The 21,564-nt window shown below is 44.5% G+C and overlaps 1 protein-coding gene across 4 annotated transcripts in view; it reads left to right on the top strand.

Moving 5' to 3' along the window:
* Nucleotides 1–21,564, top strand: part of GRID2IP (Grid2 interacting protein) — a 102,287-nt gene that overhangs the window by 58,717 nt on the left and 22,006 nt on the right. For all 4 annotated transcript variants that reach the window (XM_034784234.1, XM_034784233.1, XM_034784235.1 and 1 more), the window contains 7 exons: nt 3,046–3,300; nt 7,467–7,552; nt 7,879–7,948; nt 9,899–9,993; nt 12,796–12,979; nt 17,148–17,302; nt 19,765–19,872. In XM_034784234.1, coding sequence (XP_034640125.1) covers nt 3,046–3,300; nt 7,467–7,552; nt 7,879–7,948; nt 9,899–9,993; nt 12,796–12,979; nt 17,148–17,302; nt 19,765–19,872 — 953 coding nt within the window. The remainder of the gene's footprint in view (nt 1–3,045; nt 3,301–7,466; nt 7,553–7,878; nt 7,949–9,898; nt 9,994–12,795; nt 12,980–17,147; nt 17,303–19,764; nt 19,873–21,564) is intronic.

Here is a 21,564-nt window from a genome sequence, read left to right as displayed (position 1 = left end):
ACTTTTGGTCACCACTGCCCTGGGCTGATTACTTGATTCTACATCCCACCTTTAGTTCCCCTGAACTATCCATTCAGTCCCTCTCTTGATGTTCAGTCATTATTCCATCACCTTCTTCTCTGCTTGATTTGTGTTCACCAATAGATGGCTGTCAGACAGTGAGGCAGATTCAACGCCTGGATAAGAGGCCACAACTCCACTGAAGTAATGGAGCTGGGTCTTGAGAATCCAACACTGAGTTTGGCCCAATAATTCTGCTTATAATTCAGCAAAAACTTGATGTATATCATTTGTGATCTTTAATCTAGATTATTTGGAAGCTGTAAACCATGGGTCCCTAGTTCACCGTAGATATTAGACATTTTTTTTATGCACTGAGTTCATTTTGATTACCAGACGACAACAAGGCAGCAAAGTAATAATGAACTCTTGACCCTAGCCAGAATGTATTGGGTAGTGAACAACTATAATTGTGGAAGAATAGACTGACAATAAGACTCCCTATGGAGGTATATTGAGTTATAAGGATGGTTACTATTGAAACACTAAAGGATCCAGTTTCCCAAGAAGCCCTTAACTAGTGCAAACCAAATGGGTGGGAGTGGGGTGAACTGGGATGTCACTAAGTCACTATTCCAGTCAGTAAGTGGAAATGAAAATTTGCTCCACATACTGAAACAAAGCAGTGACATATCCCTGAGTCCCAAGAGCTGAAGCCTGAAGCTTTATCCAGGAAAGTGAGGCCGCTGGCTATCTGATGTGCATGCCTTCAATGGTACGACCCCATGGGCTCCGGCACAATGCAGTATAAATGGGCAAGCCCAGTGGGGCTGCCTGCATGTAACTGAAGTAAGAACTTGGCCCAAAATGAATAATAAAGAGCCAATTATTGGCAAAAAAAAGCTCAGAAACTGAATGGAGACCAGTCTTCTATGTGAACTGGTCTGTACTGGAAAGCTAAGGCTCTGGGAGAGTCAGCCAGGCAGTCATTGTTAACGGTGGGAGCCTGCTCCTCCTCCTTGTACACTTCGGAGAGTTTACTGATCTCCTAGTGGGAACATGCTAATCAGTTCCATGGGAGTCATAGATTCACCTTGAATAAACTGTGAGAGAAGGGATGACACAAGAGACGTGCAGAGGCAGAAGAAAAGTTTAAGGCTTTAGAGTTTTTGTAACTCATTTTCTCATATACTCAAAACATGAATGAATCTGTTTTTTCCAAGGAGAATTCTGTGTTTGCTGGTAGATCCTGGTATTTTCCAGCTTGCCAGACAAATGAAGACGGAAAGCATATATAATATTTATCAGACCGAGATATGTTCTTCGAGGGGTTCAGAGTTGGCACTGAACCTAATGTAACAAAGAGAAGAAGGTTGGCCTCTCTTGTGCACAAATCTTTTAGCCGAAGCCTATCTGAGGAAATTGATTTCAGCCAAAATGACCCCAGCAGTAGAGCTCTCTGTACTGTGTGCTGCACTCTGCTTATCAGATCCTGGGCTGAGGTTGCATGAGGTGAAAGTCAGAGCAGAGTTTAGATCTGGGTCTATGCCAATGACTGATGTTGACTGTGAAGCCACGGTTCCTTATGGAAAGACAAAGGGAAGACTAGAAAGGGAAAACTCAAGTCAGGATACAGGGTGGAGCCATGAGGTCCAGATCCCCTACTCAGAGCAGTGAGCAGCAGATGGTATGGTGCTCAGCTGATTGGTGCTGGCAAAGGGCACAAGCAGGAAGAGATACATGCTGATTCCATGGTCCTCCCTTAGGATTCAGTATGCTGGAGAGAGAGAAATTGTTAAAGAAAATCACTTTGCATGTTCTATATATCAAATGCTGCTGCTAATGTGATAGACAAGGTATGAGTTTAAAGGCTGCCTGGTTAGCGTCTCTCTCCTTTCTACCTTCCAGTTCTTGGTAATCTCTTTCTTCCTATTTAATATTATTATACTGGCACCCATCACCCTAATATCAGAGCATCTTCCAAGAGTAAGAAAGATGACAATATCTCCTGCCCCCATAGCCAAGAGGTAAGCCCAAATACAGAAGAGTAGGAGTGTTGGTGTGTGTTAAGATACTATTGCAGGAAAGTTGGGTGAGGGGAGATAGATATCAAAATTCTGGGCGGCAGATTGTCCCAATAAAAAAACAGTAAATGTCTGGAGGTGGTAGCTTGGCATCCTTGTGCATAGACGTTAGTATGGGGGCGTTTGTACACCTGGAATATCAGTAATCTGGAGAATGCCTGAAGGAAGGCAGATGATTTCATCCTGCTTTTGCTGTTAGAACGTAGTACCTATGAAATACCATCTGGCTGATCAACTTTAAAAATCCTTTTTGCTACCACACATGCTGTAGAGCACGATACTTCATATACACGGCAAATACCATAGCGGTTTCCAGATACTGAAGGGGAAAAAAAATCAGTGACGTTTTGAACTACCAGAACCACAGATACAGAACCTGTTGGGCTGCAACAGAACAGACATTGCAGGGACAAGACTCTTCCCCCCCTCATTCCCGGCTGTTTGGGAAGTTGGGGCAAGTATTTAACTTGGGATTTGAGTTGAACCTTGTCATTACCAGAAGAGAGGGACTGGCAGCTGAAGGAGATTCAGAGACTGGGCGTATGGTGGGGGGTAACAGAGTTGTTTAAATCCATCTCTGCTGGAAGAAATCCCTCTTGTTTTCACGGCCGTTGCTCCCAAATTACAGCCATTCTATAGAGGGTGGCATTAGAGCCTTTTCAGGATTGACTGGAGCTGTAAGGAGTTGTGGGGAGGACTTTGCAACAGAATCCTACAAAAATATCCAGCAGGTGATGTAGCTAAAGATGTGATGATCGTGCCCACTGGGTGTGGTCCTGTATTCTTGTATGAGTCGCTGTTTGGAAAGCTGATGGATTTATGGTGCAGTGGGGTTTAGTGCTACTGGAGGCCACTTTGAACTTTTCCGCAGGTGCTGCTGAACCCAGAGCCCTGCCACCACAACTGGGATGCTGCTGGCTTTGCTCCTCTTCTGATTTGCCTCCTCTGTCATGTTTGCCAGGATCTTCATCCCCAAGAAACACCGGCAGCGCTTTGACGAGGTGGTGTCCCAGAGCCTGATCAGCAAACTCTGCCGGTCAAAGAGCGAGCAGCACACCAACCGGCTGAGGCGCAGCCGCAGCGAAGACCACCAGGAGCGGCTGCTAGTGTCGACCAGGGCAAGCTCAGTGCCTCGGAGCCACGAGGAAGCCAGCAAGGGTTTGCGGAAAACAACTTCTCTGATCACCAGTAGTGTGGGATCAGGGGCTGCCCGCAGGTAACATACTTCCTTTAATCTTCAAATGCAAAGCTGGTTGGTCTTTAGTATAACAAAGCTTGGTTATTGTGAAGGAGCAGGTGCAGTGTAACGGGGAGAGACATGGGAAAAAGGGAAGAGAGAAAAAACAGGACTTTGGTGGCTCATAGCAAGTAAATTTAGTATAGAAATGAGACTGAATTGTGACCTTTTTGCAACCATCTCCACTTTGAACTCTGGGAAAGTTTGGGCTCCACATCACAGCTCAGGCCCATTTCCTGGTAGATCCTCTCATCTCAGTTGGTTTTCTAAAGTTGTTTCAATGAATCCCTTCTGGTAAAGAGGGCATGCTCTGCTAGGGGTTGTGGAATTCCTTCCTGAACGGCCCAGGTCTGATGCGATGCAGGTCCCCATCTAGGCTGCATGTACAGTGTTCAGTTTCTCAGAGCATATGCTGGATTGTATGATTGCTGGGAACTCCTCAGCACCATCTATGGGAGGCCACTAGACGCTGTAGCAGAAACTGGGGGAAGGAATGAAAGGTGTGAAACACCCATTTCCATGGCCCCATGTGGTTAGACCTCGGCATGCTTGGAGGCCTCAAGGAGCCTGTTTGAACCATTCCACAGTGACTAGTAGGACATGTGTTTCCTTCCCTTCCCCTCTGATCTCGTTTCATACTTCACAAAAGAATGTGCTGGCTTCTTTTTTTCATTGTCATCACAGCTGGTGAATCCTCCTACAGGACTGACTGTAAAGCCATCATGAGACGCTTAAATAGCTTACACACCTACCAGCAGCTTACTGATGGGCACAAGCACAGAACAAATCCCTCTGCAGACAGGATTCCCCACGAGTTGGGACCAGGCCATTCCCTCCCCTGGTGTAGAGGAGCCTCCCACACTTCTCTCGTAATCCTGAGTCTCCCCTCTTCAGTTCCTTCGACTCCCCTCCTTATCTACATCACAGTGACTGGACCTCCCCCCAGTTGAGCAGGACTGGATGTGGCTCTCTACAGAGCTTACAAACGCTATGCCTGAAGTGTCCAGAAGTGTCTACAGATTGACACAAGCTATTGTGTCTCTGGGTCCCAGCAAGTCACCACCATGGCACTCCTAGTTCCTGCCAGGCCAGAGCGAGGAATTGAGTTCAGATCTCAGGCTTGTGCTAACTGTAATTAGATGTGCCATAGTAACACCAGAGTGCTGGGCCAGTTCAGCCCATTCAGTGTTTTCAATAAAAAACGGTCTCATTTTAACACAAAAGCATGAAAAGCCCCATGCTGCCCTGTCTGTGGAAGCCACGGGATTAGGATTGCCTAATTACAAAGAGAATGTTGCAGGCAGGGTGGAATGAGGGTGATGCCTTGGTACCTCCCAAGGGGGGTTATAACACAGATTATCTCTTGCTAATGCACCCTTGTTGCATTTCACAGAATTAGCAAACTAAATTCTGTCCCGATTTACACCAGGTACGCCTTCATGGAAGTCAGGGCAGAGTTTGGTGCACAGAAAACAGAAATGGAACTAATCAAAACTCCATGCAGTCCATCTTCCTGCCAGCACAGGATCAGTCCTTATAACAAGCTTTCTAGAGCTGTATCCAGTCCAGTTTTAAGTGGTCCAAGTGAGGGGGCTTCCATCACTTCCCTGAGACAATTCCACAGTCTAACAAACCTCCTGAGGGGAAATTTTTTTCTAATGCTCACCCCAAATTTTCCTTGCTCAATTAGTCTTAGTATTATCTCAAGTAATTCTTCCCCCCTATTGTTTGCATCCTCAGGTGACCATGTCTGTGTGTCTTCATGTTAAGAATATAGTATTTCTGCTAAACTGCACCATTATACATTTGTTAATTAATTGCTGAGAAAGGAAATTTCCAAAGGAGAGCAGGAGTGGGTTTTCTGACTCTCCTTCCAAGGCCTGAGCAGCTCTTGTTGCTGCTGGTATCCCTTCCTCTCTCCTCAGTAGCCCATCTGCTCTGTGCCAAAAGCTCTCATGTTAATGCACACTAAGCTTTAGCTTCCAGAAAGTTTCAGTTGGTATTAAAGATCGCTTTTATGGCTCCAGAATAGATGGCTTAATCATGTGTCCCCCAGGGCCAGCACTTGCCTGTCTGCAGCTGCAGAGAGAACATTTTCTTCATTTCAGTTTATTCAACTAGTTCAGTTCAAGGACTAGTTCATTCAAAGTTAAACCAATTGGGCATTGAAAACGAAGAAAAGCTTGTTTTCTTCTTCCATTCTGTGATTAAAAACTAGGTGAGAGAGGATGAGATTTACTAGTTCTAAAACGTTGAAGGACATGGTGACCAGAAACAATCAATTTAATGTACTAACTACAGATAATACCTCCTTTGTATAATAATTCAGTTAGTTGTACATGCAAAACATATGTTGATCAACTTTTGATTTTTTGTAATGTAACCAGCATATTTAAAGTAGTTTTATTTAATAAAAAAATTAATACTGTTTATATGACTTTAAATTGCATTTGAATTTCCATCAAATAGAATTTGACACAAATTGCAAGTAAAAAATTAATACAGTAATTTGGTAAATAAGAAATGCATCATTTACCATTTTCTAACATAAAAATGTAAAAATTAATCTGAATGTGTGTTAAGCTATATAATTGTTTAAATAAATGTGTAAATATATAGTGTAACCTCCTGATTAGCAAAAAAAAGCACCAATGTTAGTGTAAAGGTTGTATTTGGTAGTAAATCAACAAGTTTTAATGGTTACCAACCAATGAAAATCAGCCTTTCTTTAGGAAAATAACTAAAAGATACAAATGCAAAACATCATTAAAACTGATTATTTAAATGAAGATTTTCTGATTGCTGATTTAAAGCATGATTAAAATCAAAGATTTAAATCACTTTGATATAAATCATTCCCTGCCCATATTTCAGCAACTGATTTGCCCTTGATTTCAATGGGAGCAGAATTGGGAATGATGCTCAACATTTTCTCAAGTGGCCAATGATTTGGTGAGCCTTAATTTCTGGATGCCCCAGTTGAGGCAGTTGAATCCAAGAGCACTCAAAGAGCTGGGGCGGGGCTGTTTTTGAGCTGCTATAAAACCTGCGGTGGCAGGGGACCCCAGGGTGAGACACCCCGTGTAAGGAGTGAGTGGGCAAGCTGTGCTGTTCAGACACCTGAGAGTGCTGTGTTCCAGAACTTTCTGGAGACGCTCTGTAGCTAGCTAATTAGTTGAGGTATCCGTAGAGCACCAAGCACCGCAGGATCCTGGCATGGGCCCTCTCACTGACTACCTGAGGATGGAGGAGTGGAGACATCTGAGGTATGGCTGGGGGACTTCCTCTCTTGACTCATTATCTGCTCCATCGCCAGGGTCTCCCAGCTGCTGTCACTGCTTGCTCTCCGTCTCAAATTGCCTATAATTAAAGTTTTCCCCCTAGTCACTGCCGTCTCCTCCAGCTCAGACTACCGCTCCTTTCTCTCGCCAGTGCAGGCGGAGCTGGAGAAGGAGGTGAATGATTACATGGGAGATGGGGACTGGTCAATCAGATGATCTGCAGAGGGCCCAGGACATATTTGAATTGGCCTGACCTGGGGAGAGATGCAGAGCATCTGAGTCCAACAGCTCTTTCAAGTGCTTTGCATTGTGAGGAAACGTGTTGCCCAGGGGCATGATGGGAATTAGCAAGCCTGGGGGAGCCCAGAGTGATGTGAATTCTATTACATGCCACCACCCAAGCTGATTTAGCGCTTCAACAAACTCTAGTTCAGGTGCTTAGTCAGTGAGTCAGTGGAACTTTCTTTAAAATTTGGCAGCAAACATGTAGGGTTTAGTATTATTGTTCTGTATTTCATTGTAATGATTTTAATAGATTATAATAAGTTTAGGCTTTAACATTGATTGGCAATTTTAAATAGGTTTATGTTTAAAAAATAAACTTGCATTTAATTTAAACAAAAAAACTATTATTTAAATTTAAAAAAAATCTAATTTAAATGTTAAAATTCTGAATTTTTTATTTAAAAAATTATCAATTTTTTATCCACCTTAAATAGGGGGCACCCAACTCAATGTTATTGAAATGCAGGGCGAAAAAGGTCCAGAACGTGCCGTGATGCAGGAAGGGAATATGAAACGGGAACCAAAAGCTTGTTGGGTTTTGATTTAATTCCTTGTTGGGTTTTGATTTTCCACCTGCAGAACCGTTCGAGTTTACAAAGGCAGCAAAAGCTTTGGCTTCACGTTACGTGGACATGCCCCCGTGTGGATTGAGTCCATTTTGCCTGGTAAGGAAACCTGACGTTACCAGGTGACACTGAGCTTTACACCCAAGATCTAGTCTGAATGGCTGTCAGAAACATTACTTGTTTTTATTACTTTAGCATAAACTCTCATCCCTTTGACGCTGTCAAGCTGCTTTTCCCCAGAGTATCTTTATGAATTGGGCATTTTCTAGTGAAGTCATTCTTCCAATAAACTAACTTCCCTCTAAGCAGAGGTCCCCTGTAACCATATCCACAATCGGCATGTTTCTTTGTCAGCAGCCTTAATGCATCCCGCACTACAAGACCAGGCCAACTAAATGACACGTTTCATTTCCTCCTTTATTTAGGCAGCCCAGCTGAGAAGGCTGCTCTCAAAGCTGGGGACCGAATCTTATTTCTCAATGGGCTGGATATGAGGTGAGATGCTGGCTGTTAAAACTGTCTCTTAAAAATGGCTTAAATGATGCTGCTTAATATGCAGCAAGCTTAAAACAAATATAAGGAAGTACTTCTTCACACAATGCAGTCAACTTGTGGAACTCATTGCTGGGGGATGTTGTGAAGGCCAAAAGTATAACTGGATTAAAAAAAGATAAGTTCCTGGAGGATGAGTCCATCAATGGCTATTAGCCAAGATAGTCATGGATGCAACCCCATGCTTAGGGTGCCCTTAAACCTCTAATTGCCAGAAGCTGGGACTGGATGACAGGGGATGGATCATTCACTAAGTGCTCTGTTCTGTTCATTCCCTCTGAAGCATCTGGTACAGAACGCTGTCGGAAGACAGGATACTGGGCTAGATAGACCATTGATCTGACCCAGTGTGGCCATTTTTATGAAAACCCAGGATAGTGTGAAATAGCCAGGCACAACTGTGTTCACGAACATGAGAGGTGTGAAAGTTTGTGAGGAAGGATATAGTAGGTATGTGCACTAAGTGGCTACTTACGTAGGATGTGAGGTGCTTTTGTGCAAGGTGTGTGTGTGTATAACATATATATGCAGGCATAGATGTCTCTGCAGTGATCCTGGCCTCATGCAAATGTTTTATTTTAATATTATCATTTCTGTAAGATTGGTATTCCAGAATTTTGTCTTCCATTCCCTTCATTTATTTACAGATCATTCTGCCAATAGCCATGCATAATGCATGAAATAATATAAACAAGACAGCTCTTAAATGTAACAGTCCTGGAATCTCTGACTCGAATCAATGTCAATTCAGATGTGTGTGTTATGTAGTGTGGAAGGGGCAAGGTACAAATCAGTCCATGAATCACCCCGGAACAGGATCCTGAGCATAAAACTACACAGACCATAGTAGTTCCATCCAGAACTACTTTTCTCCACCTACTATTTGCACAAACAAGGATTTAAAAAACCAAAACAGTCCAACCCCCCCAAACCTCGGCTTGCTCTGTGTCCCATTACACAATGACAGTAGCATTTATTCTAGGGCTAAATCTTACTGTACAATAAGCAGAAGTGAAGTGCTAGAACAGTCTGCATGGTAAAAGAGTGATTCATGTTTAAAGGTTAAACATCTAATGCTGCTTTGGCTGGTTCCCGAGTTCTCGATTTTCAGCTGATCCAGCAAACTTTTGGCTGAAGCAGCAGCCCCAGAAAACAGATGAGACTATTTGTAGATTACCCTCTGATCCTGCATTTTGGCAAACAGTGTCTCGGGTCTGCTTGTACTTTATCCAAAATGGCTATGCCATCAGCAGGAAAAATGTGTTTCGCCCTCACTTTGGATCTTCTCTTCACAGACAAGGCTCTGTGAAAGTGTATCATGTTAGATGGAAAGATCAGTTAAGGAGTCTGTCAGCGTGAGCTGCAGAAGTGCCTGCATCATTAGCCACAACAGACTCCTTGACTCTATCCATATACGTGCTCTGTAATTATTCCATGCTGCAGGCATGGCCGAGAACATCCCACAAATGTTCTACAATGAGATCCACTGCTGCCCGCAAGCTAGTTCTGTTCTGCATGGGATAGATCACCAGGAGCAAAATTTGCTCCTACATCTCTAATGAAGAGCTGCAGCCCCGGGAGACTACAGCTAGAGTACCATACTCTACCTCGGTCAGAGCAGCATGCTGAATTTATAGTCCCAGTCGTAAAGATGAAGGCAGCTGTGATCTTCTCCATTTGATACCCAGGGGTGCAGCTGTCAAAGTCCTGCCATTGTGCCTTTGTTTGGGTGTCTCTCCCAGACTTGTTATGTTCCTGTTAGATGAATCCTACTTTTCTTGTCAATCCTTTTCATCCTTAGGAGACTTCAGAGATGCCCATGTCACAAATGGTGGGCGCAGTGTAGGCTCTGAAAGTGTTATTTATGTGGGTTCTCTTTGTCTGGCTCTGCAGGAATTGCTCCCATGATAAGGTGGTGTCCATGCTGCAGGGCAGTGGGGCAATGCCTACCCTGGTTGTGGAAGAAGGGATGGTCCATTTTCCAGTTGGTAAGATTGTTAAAGAGAAATGCACAACAGGTAGACAGAACGGAAAACCTGGAGTTCACTCTTGAATTTGCCATGTCAGTGCATGGTGGGGCTGGTGGTGGGGTGGAGATGACTATCCTTCAAACCACTAAACCTGGTGAAGGAATCTGGCAGGTTTCTCCTATGCTCCCCATCAAATTTCGCATGTTGGCTTGAGCCTGACACTGCTCCTGCGTTAGCCGGAGAGTCACTGGACAACGAGGAAAGGTAGTTCCTCCCCCAACAGCTGAGCATTCTTCCTCTGCAGTCAGAGTTGCTGCTGCCAGTCTTGAGGGAGCAAGCTTGGTCTCAGCCCCACACAGCTATCCAAGGGATCACCGTACTGCTGTTAGTTTTCTGGGCTGGCCCTTTAGAATGACCTGCGTTCAAAGCCTGTGTGTGTATATGACTAAATGAACACACCTGTGCATATGTTGTTGAATATGTAATTTTGTACATCTTATTTAATGTAACTCTGCTGTGTTCATGAATAATTTATCCTGTGTAACTTGGGTTCTTGTTGGTAAGAATGTCAGAGTCATTGAAACATATGGGGCAAATTCTAGTGTTTCACCAGAACTCCATTGACTTCAGTGCAGCGGAGAGGAGAGCTTGGCCCACAATGTATAGGTGACTGAAGCGATGTCTACACTGCACTGCAATGTGGACTGTGGGTGTGTAATCACAGAGTGCATCAAAGTGCTACGCTCTAACTACCCTGTGTGGCTGCTGCTGGCGTAAACTAAAAAGGTGCATTAACGTAGTCCTCTTTCAAACAGGAGTACAGTAACATGAACTAGATACATTTTAGTTCATGCCAGCAGCATGCACTTGGGCCAGTTAGAGCACAGCCCTGTGGTGTGTTCTGCAGTTCACACGCCCATCATCTGTACTTTGGCACATTGTAGACAAGCCCTAAATCATTTCCTAAGCCAAGTAAGGGCAGGCTCGGTCAGTATTTTGTTGGAATGCTGCCAAGGAACTCCTAGCCCCAGGAAATACTATTGGGATTCCATGAATGGCACTGTTCCATTTCCCTCACTACTGAATCCATTCTAGAGCCGAGTGTTAGGGCTCGGTGCTGCTGAAGGTGCTGTCTTTTGGATGAGAAGGAAAACTGGAATCCTGGCTACATAATAACGAATAATAATAATAATAAAAAATAATACCTATTTCTTACATAGCACTTTGCATCAGTAGATCCCAATGCACTTTACAGTCTTTACTGGATTTATTCTCCCAGCACCCCAGTGAGGGAGGGCAGTGCTATTATCACAGATGGGGAACTGAGGCACAAAGAGGCTAAGTGACTTGTCCAAGGTCACACAGAAAGTTTGTGGCGGAGCAGGGAATTGAACCTGGAATGCCTAGGCTTGTGCACTAACCACTGGACCATCCTTCCTCTCAAAAAAAGTGTCTGGTTTTTAGTTCTGGTGCCTTGCCAAATGCCTACTTGGGTAATTACATTTTGCAGACCTAAATTCCCTCTCTAGGTTCTGTTGGATACAATTTTCTTTATTTCCTGTCTCAAACGGTTGTGAAGTATTGCTGTGCACTGTTAAACAGCTGCTGTGTCCCACTCCAGAGGTGTCTGTACTTCAGTGGTAGGAGCAGTACAGCGTGACTGTGGCAAAGTAATTTGACCTCTTTGTGCCTCAGTGTACCCAAGTATAACATTTGAAGTACTGCACTCAAAGAGGATGTTGCGAGGGCTAAGTACATTAATGTTTGTAAAGTGCTTTGAGATTCTCAGCAGAAGGTTCTCTAGAAAAAGAAAGTATATGATTTTGTGTATATTTGCTATTCTTAAAAAGAATCCTTCACTTTAGAAAATATGACTCATGAGAAGACGTAAATCACGTCCAAAAGAGCAGAGAAAGGTCTAAAAGTCTCTTTTTGTACTGATTAAATTTCAGGCCTATTGAAACAATAGAAGCTCCATGACAGTTTATTCTGTTTATATTGGTTCAGCACATTTGAGAATGGCAAGGTTAATGATAAGCTGTGATTCAGCCAGAGTATCTTCTTCTGACGAGCTAAAGTATCCGTTCACCACATTGCTTTTCAGTGGCTGAAGTGTTTTTGTAAATTAGTCTGTTAGGTCTGTTTATTTTGAGACAAAGATGCACATATGCTCCCTTACACATTCCTTTTAATATCGGCCTTGGTGGGTTTCCACTCATAATTCACACACTCTGCGTTACCTCGCTGATCTGGCCTTATCAGAGTCCTTCCTACTGATAAAACCACAGAGTCCAGGATGCCTGGGCAATCGAAGCTGCAGGTATACAGGGATCAGAGACACAAAGATTGAACCTGTTCTTGGAAGTCTGTTCAGGTAAGGCTCCCATTGAAGTTAATGGGAGTTTTGTCTGAGTATACGTAAAAGTGGAATAGTTAATTAAATGAGGACAGAAGGTTTTGAGGATTGTCGGATACAGCTTTAAGGCCATGCACATTAGTTGTTTTTTTTTTCCATAGGTTTGTTTTAAAGGCTAGAGACCCTTTGGCCTTGATAGTTTTTCTTCTCCAAGGGAAGAAATTCCTTGTAGTTACAGGGATAGGTGTTGGTGGACTCCCTTCTTGTCTTTTCACAACAGACTTGGCTGCAATCATTCCCAGCTCTTTAAATCACTTCCCCTCTTCATGCTGGAGTGCAGATTCCCTCAGAGGTACCGGGGCTGAAACTGGATTCTGATGCCTAAATCTGATGCTAAGATTCATTGTTGCCTCCTGTTCTTTATCCATTTAATAATCTCTTTCCTTTGTGCCCATGTGCTGCAGATTCGGAGTCTGCTGACTCCCCGAACCCCTCCTCAGCCCTCACCTCCCTGCAGTGGGTGGCAGAGATACTTCCCTCTAGCATCAAGATCCAAGGAAGGACCTTCAATCAGCAGCTGGAACGTCTGTTGACACCACCTGAGCGCTACATCATCTGCAAATCACTAGAAGGTTTCTTCCAGCATCGGTAACTTATTCAATGCTGTATTCCTTTAGTTGGTTGTGGTGGTGGTGTCCCTGATTACAATCTGCTTCTTGAATCAAAGCACTGAACCTCGATATTGATGGCAGATGACAGAACAAGGAGCAATGGTCTCAAGTTGCAGTGGGGGAGGTCGAGGTTGGATATTAGGAAACACTATTTCACTAGGAGGGTGGTGAAGCACTGGAATGGGTTACCTAGGGAGGTGGTGGAATCTCCATCCTTAGAGGTTTTTAAAGTCCCGCTTGACAAAGCCCTGGCTGGGATGATTTAGTTGGTGTTGATCCTGCTTTGAACAGGGGGTTCGACTAGATAATCTCCTGAGTTCTCTTCCAACCCTAATCTTCTATGATTCTATGATTGGAACAGACATTAGCTTTATTGACCATATCAGCATTGCCTAGATACCTGCACTGTACTGATTATTGTGCTTAAGGACTTGATCCTATAAGATGCTGAGCACCCTCAATGCCCACTGACTTCAATTAGAGTTGAAGTCACTCAGCACCTTGCAGGATCAAGCCTGAAACTCTTTGTTCTTTCCAATTATGCCTGGTCCCAGAGTAAACCTGGGATGGATTCTTTGAGTTGTTATAAGGCCTGGAAGGGATCTTCCCAGAACATTGTAAAGGATTCAACTGAAATGTCCTTACTTTCTTGGCTATGTTCCCCAACTATCCGCGAGGCCCTGTATGCCAGTGACTGTCACTCTGGATGAGGAGATGTGGCCATTGCTCCCCTACTGAGATATTCAGGGCTGCTGTTAAAGCAGCAGCTAGAAAAGGGTGCTGGGAGGCAACATGAGGTGCAGTTTCCCTTCTCCCACAAGTGATGAGCACCCACTGGGGTACTGATCTGTATTCCATGCCTACCCTGTACATATCCATCAGAGAAACCATTAAGATAACAGGGTGGAAAGCCCCATCTGGCCAGATGCCCAGCCCACTGAGGGGTCAGGGAATCATCCAAACCTACTACCTTTTGAGATTTACCCATAATTGCCCCTTAATCCAACATAAAAATTACCTTGTTCTTTTCATGCAGCTAGGGGTCTCTGGCTGCCTGGACAGACCCTGAGCCAACAGCATGTCCTGTTCTTACAGTCAGCCCCTTTTGTTTAATTTTCATTGTGTTTTATGCCTCTCTTATTGCTCCTTTCAGCATTTTGGCTAATGTGTTCCCTTGGCCTTAGCACAAGAATGCCTCCCGCTGGCAAACTTTTCTTCCTGTAATTGAACACATCCTCTTTGCCCTGCTGCAGGCCTTGAAACTGATCTTATGGAGGCATTGAGAACTTCAATAATGCACTTGTTTTCCACCCTTGACCCTTAATCTTTTTCATACAGGGCTGATAAAGCCATCAGCAGGCCTGACATTTGGATATTAGGAGTGATAATGTCCCCGGATGGGCTGCTCAGGACCATCTTTCTTAGAGCCTTGGCATTCATTGGGAAAAGAGCCTGGCTCCCCTCTCCTTTCTACTGGATATTAGTTACTATGGAAAGTTTACAGGTGTAAATGCCAGTGGCCAAATCCAGAGCTCCTACCCAGAGAAGTCAGGCAAACTCCTGCTGACTTTGCTGGGAGCTTTGCCTGAGTAAGGACTGAGTACAAAAGGAGTAGGGAGCTGACTGGCCCATTGATTTCACTGGGAGTTCTGAGGGAAGCTTTCAGAATTTAGCTCCATGGAAGATGAAGGACTGTCCATGGTGGTATAAGCTACTAAATACAAATGCACCAATAACAGCACTGTTCATAGCACTTCTCCTTCATATCTTCTTCACCTTCAGGGCATGATGCTGCACACACTAAAATCAATGGGAGCATTACCGCCTACATCAGGAAGTGCAGGATCAGGTCCCTACTTGGCAGTGTCTCAGAGCTCAGAATTCCACACCTGATTAGATACCTTTTAGCACCTTGGCACTGGCTGAATGAGCCCTCCTTAAACACAGATTGTGCTAATCCTGCCCCGATTAAGCAGCATTCGTTGCTTTGAATTCTCATGAGGCAAGAACAGTTCTGTATAGATTCCCCAGTCATGCACTCCCTGATGGAGCAGAGGATGTTGTATTCTGCATTTTGTTTCAGTGCTGGTCATTAACAAGATGCAGTTTTGCAGCCTATAGGCCTGATCCTACTTACATTATAGTTTTGCCCTTGTCTTCAGTGGCAGCAGGATTGTGCCCATAGATATTAAAAGTAATGAGTCTCAGGCTTTGTCTACACTGGCAACTGAATGACAAAACTTTTGTCATTTAGAGGTTTTAACCCCCCCTCCCCTCCCGAAAGACAAAAGTTTTGTCGATGAAAAGCGCAGGTGCTCCTGCCCACAAAGCTACCGCTGCTCATTGGGGGTGAAAATTTTTTGTCAGCAGGAGAGCTCTCTCCTGTTGTCAAACAGTGGCTACACTGCATGCCTGTACCTGCACAGTCATGTGGCTAAAAGGTGCCTAGTGTAGACAAAGCCTAACACTTCCTCTCTCAGGTGCTGCATTCACCTGAGGCTTGGTCCTTCAGATACACCAGCTATACGCCACTGCAAGAGACAGGGAGCTAGACTTGGTGGACTAGTGGTTGGATCAGCTGTGGCACCTCCTATGTTCTCATTTGATTTTGTTTGTGTATAGTTTGCCTGCAACTATAGGTTGTCTGAAAATGAGGTACAGCAAAACAGAATTAGCTACTCAGTTACATGCTAAAACATTGGAAAGGTCAGAACTGTACGATAGAACACTGCCTGTCACCGACTAACATGCCAGACGTTATAATCCCAGTGTCTCCGTCTCGGACAATGATTGATTGTATTGAGGACTGCAAATGGCAAGCCAGGAACATACATTGCTTCAATTCTCAGCATCCCTCGGGAGGCCAGTGCAGATGACTGGTAGCCAAGACTCCCAAGTTTTGTTTTCAACTCTGCCACCGATTTGCTGAATGATTCACTTCACCTCAAAGACTGGCCAGCCCATTAGTAAAATAGGGGTAGTATCTACCTCACAGGGGCATAGGGTGGGCTCATTACTTAATGCTGATAAACCCCCTGAAGATCCTTGAATGGAACATGTACTTGAGATGAACAAAGTATGATTGTCTCAGGTGCTGTGCCAGAGATGTAGGTAGCCAGAATAATGAGCAATCTTGGCCTTTGCTCAAAGCTGGAAATGAACCTTCAAGCTTCTGTGAGGTTCAAAAAAAGTTTGGGTAACTTTGTGCTGCTTCCTCATCTTTGTGGTTTCCCACTAATATAAACAGCTTCCATTTCTCAGGTGACCACTGCACTGGGATGGACTAGTATCTTAATCCTTTTACCCGGGAATTCTTTGCTACCACATGCAAAATACAGACTTGGCTCTTAAGAAATCAGTGGCGTTACTCTTGATTTAAATCAGCATCACAGAAAGCAGAATCTGGCCCTACATAGAGAGTTCCCTTCCATTGATGCAAGGTTGCCCTTTTCAGGCTAAACAGTCAATCCGTTTATCAGTCCTCTCTGAGGCTTAACAATCCTTTCCCACTTGGTGTAGAGATTTCTACACCATCTTTACATGGCACCATTGGGGAGACCCAGTCCAGCCTTCGCTGCAGGCTGCAGCTTAAAGGTCTTAACTATGCAGTGGCTGTCTTCTCCACTCAGAACCCCCGGCTTCACTTTGCCCTGGGCCACTTCCTACTTACTGCCTGACCAAATCTTACCTCTCCCTGGGGGTTCTCCTTCTTCTTCCACCTATCTCTAGGCCTCCTCCCAGGCCCTTTCCAGTAGTCTGTAGAAGCCTGCTTCCTTAGCTCCAAAGGGGATCAGCCTTAGGTCTTAACTCATCCTCACACTGACCAAAGAGCAGTACTTTTTATAGCCTGGCCATCACATGGTCCTTGAGTCACATGCTCTGGGACTGCTGCAGAACTACATTTCCCAGAATTCTTTTGCTTTAAAGAGTCAAGTACCAGTGCCAAATGGGCTGGCAGTGCCTGCTTATAAAGGGCCCAGTACAGTTACACAGACAAATAAGAGACAAGCCCCTGCCTACAGGAACTAAAATCTAAGTTAGGTATAGGACAGAAAGAGATGAAACAAAAAGGGAGTTTTCATGGGAAGGAATAGTGCAGCAAAAGTAGGTGATCATTGTCTTGCCTTCTCTTTTCAACTGTGCAGGAACATCGATACTCTCATAGTGGATGTGTACCCCGTGCTGGACACACCAGTCAAGCAGGTCATTTGGCAGTTTATCTACCAGCTATTGACATACGAAGAGCAGGAGCACTGCCAGCAAAAGATTGCCAGGTTCCTTGGTTACAAGTCAGTGGCAGGTGAGAGGAAAGCTCCTGTACTCTGACATGTGCACGCTGTGTCTCATGACTTCCCTGAGGATTGGGTCTTGTTGTATGTTATCACATTGTCAAGAGCAGCCTAAGATTACTGGAGGTTAGGTTGAATATCTTGTGTTGTGCTAGGGCTCGAAAAAAGTGGTGAATTCTCATAGGAAAGGGTGGCTTGCCAGCCTTTCTTGAATGGGACAGAGCTCTGGGGCCTGATTCTCCCCTGCCTTGCACCTTGTATAGTCACTCACACCTGTGAAGACCGGGTGTAAAATTCTACCTGATCAGAATGGCAGTGTTGTACATCCACTTTGCACAGATGTAAATGACTATCCAGGGTACAGGACAGTGCAGAATCAGGACTCTCTGTTTCTAGCCCTGATCACTCATGAGATATTGATCTTTAAACCTGGGATTAGTCCAGGACTGAAGGCTGCTCTTCCTGCACCTTGGACCAGTGTAATTTTGGGAGGAAACTCCACATTTTGGGGGCAAGAAATAAAAATATTTTTGTGGTAGGTTGTCTTAAAAATGCATCTGAGACAGTCAAAGAGCTGCCTAATGGATGCAATTTCTCCCCTGATGTCACCAACATGTGGCATAAATAAATGTCTACAATTAGGGTTCAGTTAAAATTAAGGCCCATCAAAGATCACACAAAGAAAGTGAGAAACATGCTTGATTCCAGCCTCTGCCTAGGAGGTTTTGTTCTATCACAGAGATTTAGGGTGGCATTAGCAAATCACATTGCATCCTGCAGTGAAGGAGTCTGCACCTACCTTTTCTTACTTGTCACTATCTGTTGTTGCTGTGGCAACATACAAACCAACTGTGGTTTGCTGTGGATTATGTGCTTCACACTCAGACAGCAAAAAGACAGAGGGTAAATTTAGAATGAAAGGTTTTAATCTTTGTATCTAGATTTGTTAATTACTTTTAAATTCCTGGGTTTTAAACCATTTACATTTTGCTGATAAGTTTATTTTAAACATGGCTAAAACTGCAGGAAAGAGTTTTCAATTTGAAGAAGGGGAGGACTTGTTTAGACACTTTTTTTTACACAATCTGTTTACAAAGGAAAAGTCATTTGTGTAGGGGCAACCAGCTCTTGCAGTGTAGGCACAAATGTTCTGAATTGAGCATGCAAATATGCTTGTGTATTTGCTCACCTAATTTGCACGTACAATTAACATGACTGTGTTTGTGCATTCAGAATAAGTGGGCAAACGTTCATATTTTTACATGAGCATTCCAAGCAGCTGGGCCCTGATATTCAAAATGAAAACTTTAAATGATATTATTATTAACATCCGAATCATGTCAGGAGACAGATTTGAAGTCTTGATTTCAGTTGCCTGTTTTAATTTATTTTAACACTGGTAGAGAGTGGGTCATCCTTTCCTGTTCTATGAGTGCAGTTTTCAAACATAGGCATTTAAGTTGCACAAATAAAATGTGCTACAAACATGTAATTGTGCCCGCTGTACATGTATGTACTCTTTTTCATGCACATATATGTATTTTACAGGTGATGCTATTCTAAGGTTAGCCCTTTCCCCCGTGTATATGGTTAGATTAGATATGTATCTACTTCAGGTCATTTGATGTGAGCTTGGGCTTCTGAGTGGATTAATAATACTGTTTGGCACATACACATCACTTTTCATCTTCAAAGCACTTTACAGATAGTAATTTAAGAATAACCTACAAGGAGTTGGCGTTACTGGTCCTATTCTACAGATGAGGGAGGTGAAGCACAGAGTGTGGAAGTGACTTACCCAAGGCCACATAGTTTCAGAGGCAGGATTAAAACCAGGAGTTCCTGGTATTCAGACCTTACAATTAGGAAGTGATGGATGTGCTCCCTTCCATAAAAGGTCAGTCTGTGCTCACGTGACTTTCCATGTACTCTGGTACAGTGTGTGCATACCCATGTTTGGGAACATGAAGGCCAGACTTCCCCAGATTTGGGGCAGCTCTTCATTTGATCTGGTTCCAAACCAAATGGTCGTCTCCACTGTGGTAATGTTTCATGGATGTCTGTCTGAGTGCCTATCTGCCAGGCACTGAACACCATAGCCTCTAGGTTCTGATGTAATGCTAAGATTATTTTACCCAACACCAGCATCAACCATGTGGTTTTGGAGAATTCTTCTTACAGCTTGCATTGCAGCACTGCAGTACAGACTGCTTTGCATGCCAGGAGCCCATTCCTAGAGGGCGGAGACTGTTTCCCTCTGGAGTCATTCCTGATGAGCCATATATGCTGGGATCCTGTCCCGATGTGGGGGGTGGGATTTCAGGCTCACAGAACTTTGTGGTCAAGGGCAGCTGCAAACCTGAATGTCCCTGGGGTTGTTCCTCTGTGATGAATAGGAAGATGGTAGGTGAGGAGCACTGGGAGCCAGTGCATCTTGCAAAGACACATGGTAACTTATCAAGTCTCTTTGCAGCTGCAGCAGAGCCAGAGGCAGAGGAACGGCCCCGGACTTCGGTTCGAAGGGCCTCAGGATGTCGGGGAAGCATTCGAACGCGAGGCCCTGAGGAAGGTGGGACAGGAGGTAGGTCATTTATTGCTCTATGAAGATTCCCTTTGGAGAGCTCCTGTGGCTGTTTCCCATTTATCCTGGGCCCAGCGGGCCTGGTTGTTAAGACGCAGACCCAAGAGTCGGGATTTCTAGCTGTTGTTCTGGCCCAGTCCTTGATTTGACACTGGTCTAAATAGCAGCACTAGGTACAAGCTAGCAGAGAGTCAGGCTCACAGCCCTTGGCAGCAAATCCACTTTTGTTCCGACAAGGAACAAACTGTTTAACATTAGAAAGTCCTAATGCGAAAGCTGCCTGGGCTGAGCCTGTACGTTATTTATTCAGGATCCCTAACGTTGTTTAGAGGGACAGCCAGGGAGAATTACAGTGGGCTGCCAGGCCAGTGGATTAGCAATAATCTAAACCATTCTGCACATTCCGCCCCGGGGCTCTTCCAGGGATAAGTCTTGCTGCAGCATTAAGGGATGAGGCTCACTTCTGTCTGTCTGGATCCATACTTCTTTCTGGATCTCATCATTGCTTGTCCAGACTTCCCCAGGTTCACACCTAAAATGGTGTTTGGAAAGCCCCCAGGACCACAAACGCTGGTTCTGAAGGGGGTCCTGGCTCGTTAACCCGTCCAGCTGCTCTCAGTGCGCAAACTGCACTGAGGGATAGATATAGCCTTCCTTCTGTCCTCCACAAACACCTCATTCTCCCTCCCACTGGTAAGCCACAGTCTTCTAACCTTCCTGCAGGGCCTCTTCCAACATCCTGAAACCCCTGCAGCTCTCCCCAGGAGAGCATTACACTGCTGCTGGTTCCATCCTCCCACCTCAGTTCTCTGCCAGATCCCTCTTGATAGTTTTCAGAGTAGCAGCCGTGTTAGTCTGTATCCGCAAAAAGAAGAACAGGAGTACTTGTGGCACCTTAGAGACTAACACATTTATTTATTTATTATAATAAATTTGTTAGTCTCTAAGGTGCCACAAGTACTCCTGTTCTTCTTTTTTCTTGATAGTTTGACATGCAGTCACAGCCAATCCATGTCCCTTTAGCAGCTGGCACCCAGCGTGGAATAGAAGTCTGCCTGCGGCGCTTTCTCACTCATCGGTTTCTCAGTACCATGCGACTCACCATAACCAGCCATGTACCTCTGACGTAATAGCCTCCTGTGCCTCTAACAGGGGGATAATGGGGTGTTTAGAAATGGGAACCTAAGTCCTCATATGAACTTGTCACCATTAACAGGGACTGTAGTGTTACTGAGCTGTCAAAGGAGGATGCTGTCAGAGCCGCCAGTTAGAAGACATTTCTACTGGGAGAATCCAGTAACCTGCTGTTGAGGGGGATTTCCTGTGCCTGATATTAATGCATGGAATCCAAGACAACTGCATTAGCCAGAGGGAAGCCTCAGATTCCAGACAGATATTTGGCAGCTGTGAGGTTAGGAATATTGTCCTCAGTTGCCCTTCTGAAAAAACAGAGCAGGAGGGAAGCATGACCTGTTGTCCTAATAATATTGAGAGTGAACTAGTCCCAAACCGAAAGGAGACTGGTGGGAATAACCCAGACCCAGCAGATTTCCAGCTGTCTTTATTGTACAAACCACTTGTTCAAAAAGGGGTTTCTAGGTCAGTATGACAAAGAATCTAAACTGGAGGATGGTATCAGCCTGCCTGCTATTTATTGCTAGTGAGGAGTGGCAAAAGTGCCAGAGATTCAGA

Source organism: Trachemys scripta, chromosome 10 (assembly GCF_013100865.1).
Source record: "Trachemys scripta elegans isolate TJP31775 chromosome 10, CAS_Tse_1.0, whole genome shotgun sequence".
NCBI lineage: Eukaryota > Metazoa > Chordata > Testudines > Emydidae > Trachemys > Trachemys scripta.
This window is presented reverse-complemented; position numbering and strand designations above follow the sequence as displayed.